This window comes from Arachis ipaensis, chromosome B10 (genome assembly GCF_000816755.2).
Source record: "Arachis ipaensis cultivar K30076 chromosome B10, Araip1.1, whole genome shotgun sequence".
Classification (NCBI taxonomy): domain Eukaryota; kingdom Viridiplantae; phylum Streptophyta; class Magnoliopsida; order Fabales; family Fabaceae; genus Arachis; species Arachis ipaensis.
The window spans coordinates 121,439,673-121,441,535 of NC_029794.2; the positions used below are offsets into that span (position 1 = coordinate 121,439,673).

The 1,863-nt window shown below is 21.8% G+C and overlaps 1 protein-coding gene across 1 annotated transcript in view; it reads right to left on the reverse strand.

Annotated features, from left to right (window-relative positions):
• The window catches only part of LOC107623986 (truncated transcription factor CAULIFLOWER A-like), an 8,677-nt gene that overhangs the window by 3,729 nt on the left and 3,085 nt on the right, over positions 1-1,863 (reverse strand). The window contains exon 2 of the mRNA XM_016326404.2: positions 426-507. Within this exon, the coding sequence (XP_016181890.1) occupies positions 426-507 (82 nt within the window). The remainder of the gene's footprint in view (positions 1-425; positions 508-1,863) is intronic.

A 1,863-nucleotide genomic window follows, 5' to 3' on the forward strand; every position in this document is an offset into this window, starting at 1 on the left:
ATGAATTTATATAAACAAATATAAAAAATATTATTTATATACTAAAATTAGTTATTATATATTTATATATAAATATATATTATTTTATTTATTTTTTTTATATATTTTATATTTAAATATATATTTTATACAAATAACTAATTTAATGACTGATTTTTTTATCTATGTGTAATATGATAGAAACATATATTGTTATAAATAGAAGGAGTAACTGTATGTTACAAAGTTAAACACTTTGTCTAAGAGTAAAACATGAGTGAATAATCAGACAAAAAAAATAGAGATATATCATATATGTGAAATATCTTAAATGCACTTTATATGAACTTAGTGTATAATAAAAATAATTAACATAATTTAATGATATTGTTTTAAATGAAGAAGAATATAGTATTTATATCATTATTGTTTTCAACATGGCCTACATTTGGTCCCTGAGCATTCGCCACAAGCTGCTGTCTCTCCGCATATGAATACCTTTCATACCTTTCGATTATCCTCTCCATACTGTTCACAAGGAAAAAAAAAGAAGCAAGCAAAAATGAGCAAATTAAGTTGAAACATTATTCACACAGAAATTTTCTTCACTTGCTACAAATACATGAGGCATCTTTTAGTCTTTTACTATGATAACATAAGCAAAACTGAGGCAGTATCTTGACACAGAAAAGGGACAAAGACAAATAATCACAATATTTTGAATGTCATATTTTAATTTTAAACTTTAAAGTAATAGGTCTATTATCTATATATAGTTCCTCTCTATAGTATATATTTTAGTTAATTAATCTATTTCAGATCGATATGAGATTCATCTCCATCCCATACTTGATATCTAAATTTCTCATCAAACATCTTACTCAATAACAAAAATAGTTCATGAATATTAAATAAATAAATACAAGAATATTGGAAATAGGTTATAAATATTGTCAACTTTAATGATTTTTTTTTTTTGAAAAAACTTATTGAGAACTCGAAAATTATAGTGTTCCATATTTATTTGATTTGCAAAGTATAGGTGTAGTATTTAGTTATAGTAATTTGCAATGAGAAAGGGATAACTATTTCTATGAAAGAATTCAAATATAAATACATATTCATTAATATTTTAGTTTTTGAATAATTAAATTTGTTACCCTGGGTAAAATATTGTAGAAAAAAATCGATCGCATATTCATATACAAATACAGTTGATTTGGTGATATAAATCAATTAATGATTATTATATATCCTAGAATGTGGAGACACTTTAAATAAGAACGTTTGATCTCATTCATTGAATAAATTATCATGTATTAAATTTTTGAAATGTAGCATAGATTAAAAAATATTATTATTATTAAAAAATGTTGCTATTTTTGAAACCGTTACTCTAGTTAAATAAACAATTTTTATCATCTTTATATAAGTGAAGGTTATCCTATTAAGAATATTGAAGCTGAACAAGGAAAATTGTTTTTGAATCTAGGACAGCCATCTTTCTGGAAATAATTTTTCTCAGAGTGATAAGTGGTGGAGCTTAGTTCAGGCAAGGGGCTATGATCCTTCCAAATTATTTTATAAAATATTTAGTAGTACTTTTTCAAAAGATAAAAAATAGTTCGATTGACTTAAATATTTTACTATGACTTAAAGTATCTAATAAGTTCAATAAACAACACTCTCTCTATCTTTAAGTTCAAATATAAAAAATTAGATATTTTTATTTATTTAATTTAATATTATTTTATATTTTACTATTTATTTAATTTAATTTTTTATATGATAAAAAATAATAGAATATTCAATAAGTATTAATATTATTGTATTTGTATAAATTGATAAAAAAAATTCAATAAATATTATAAATATTAATATTTG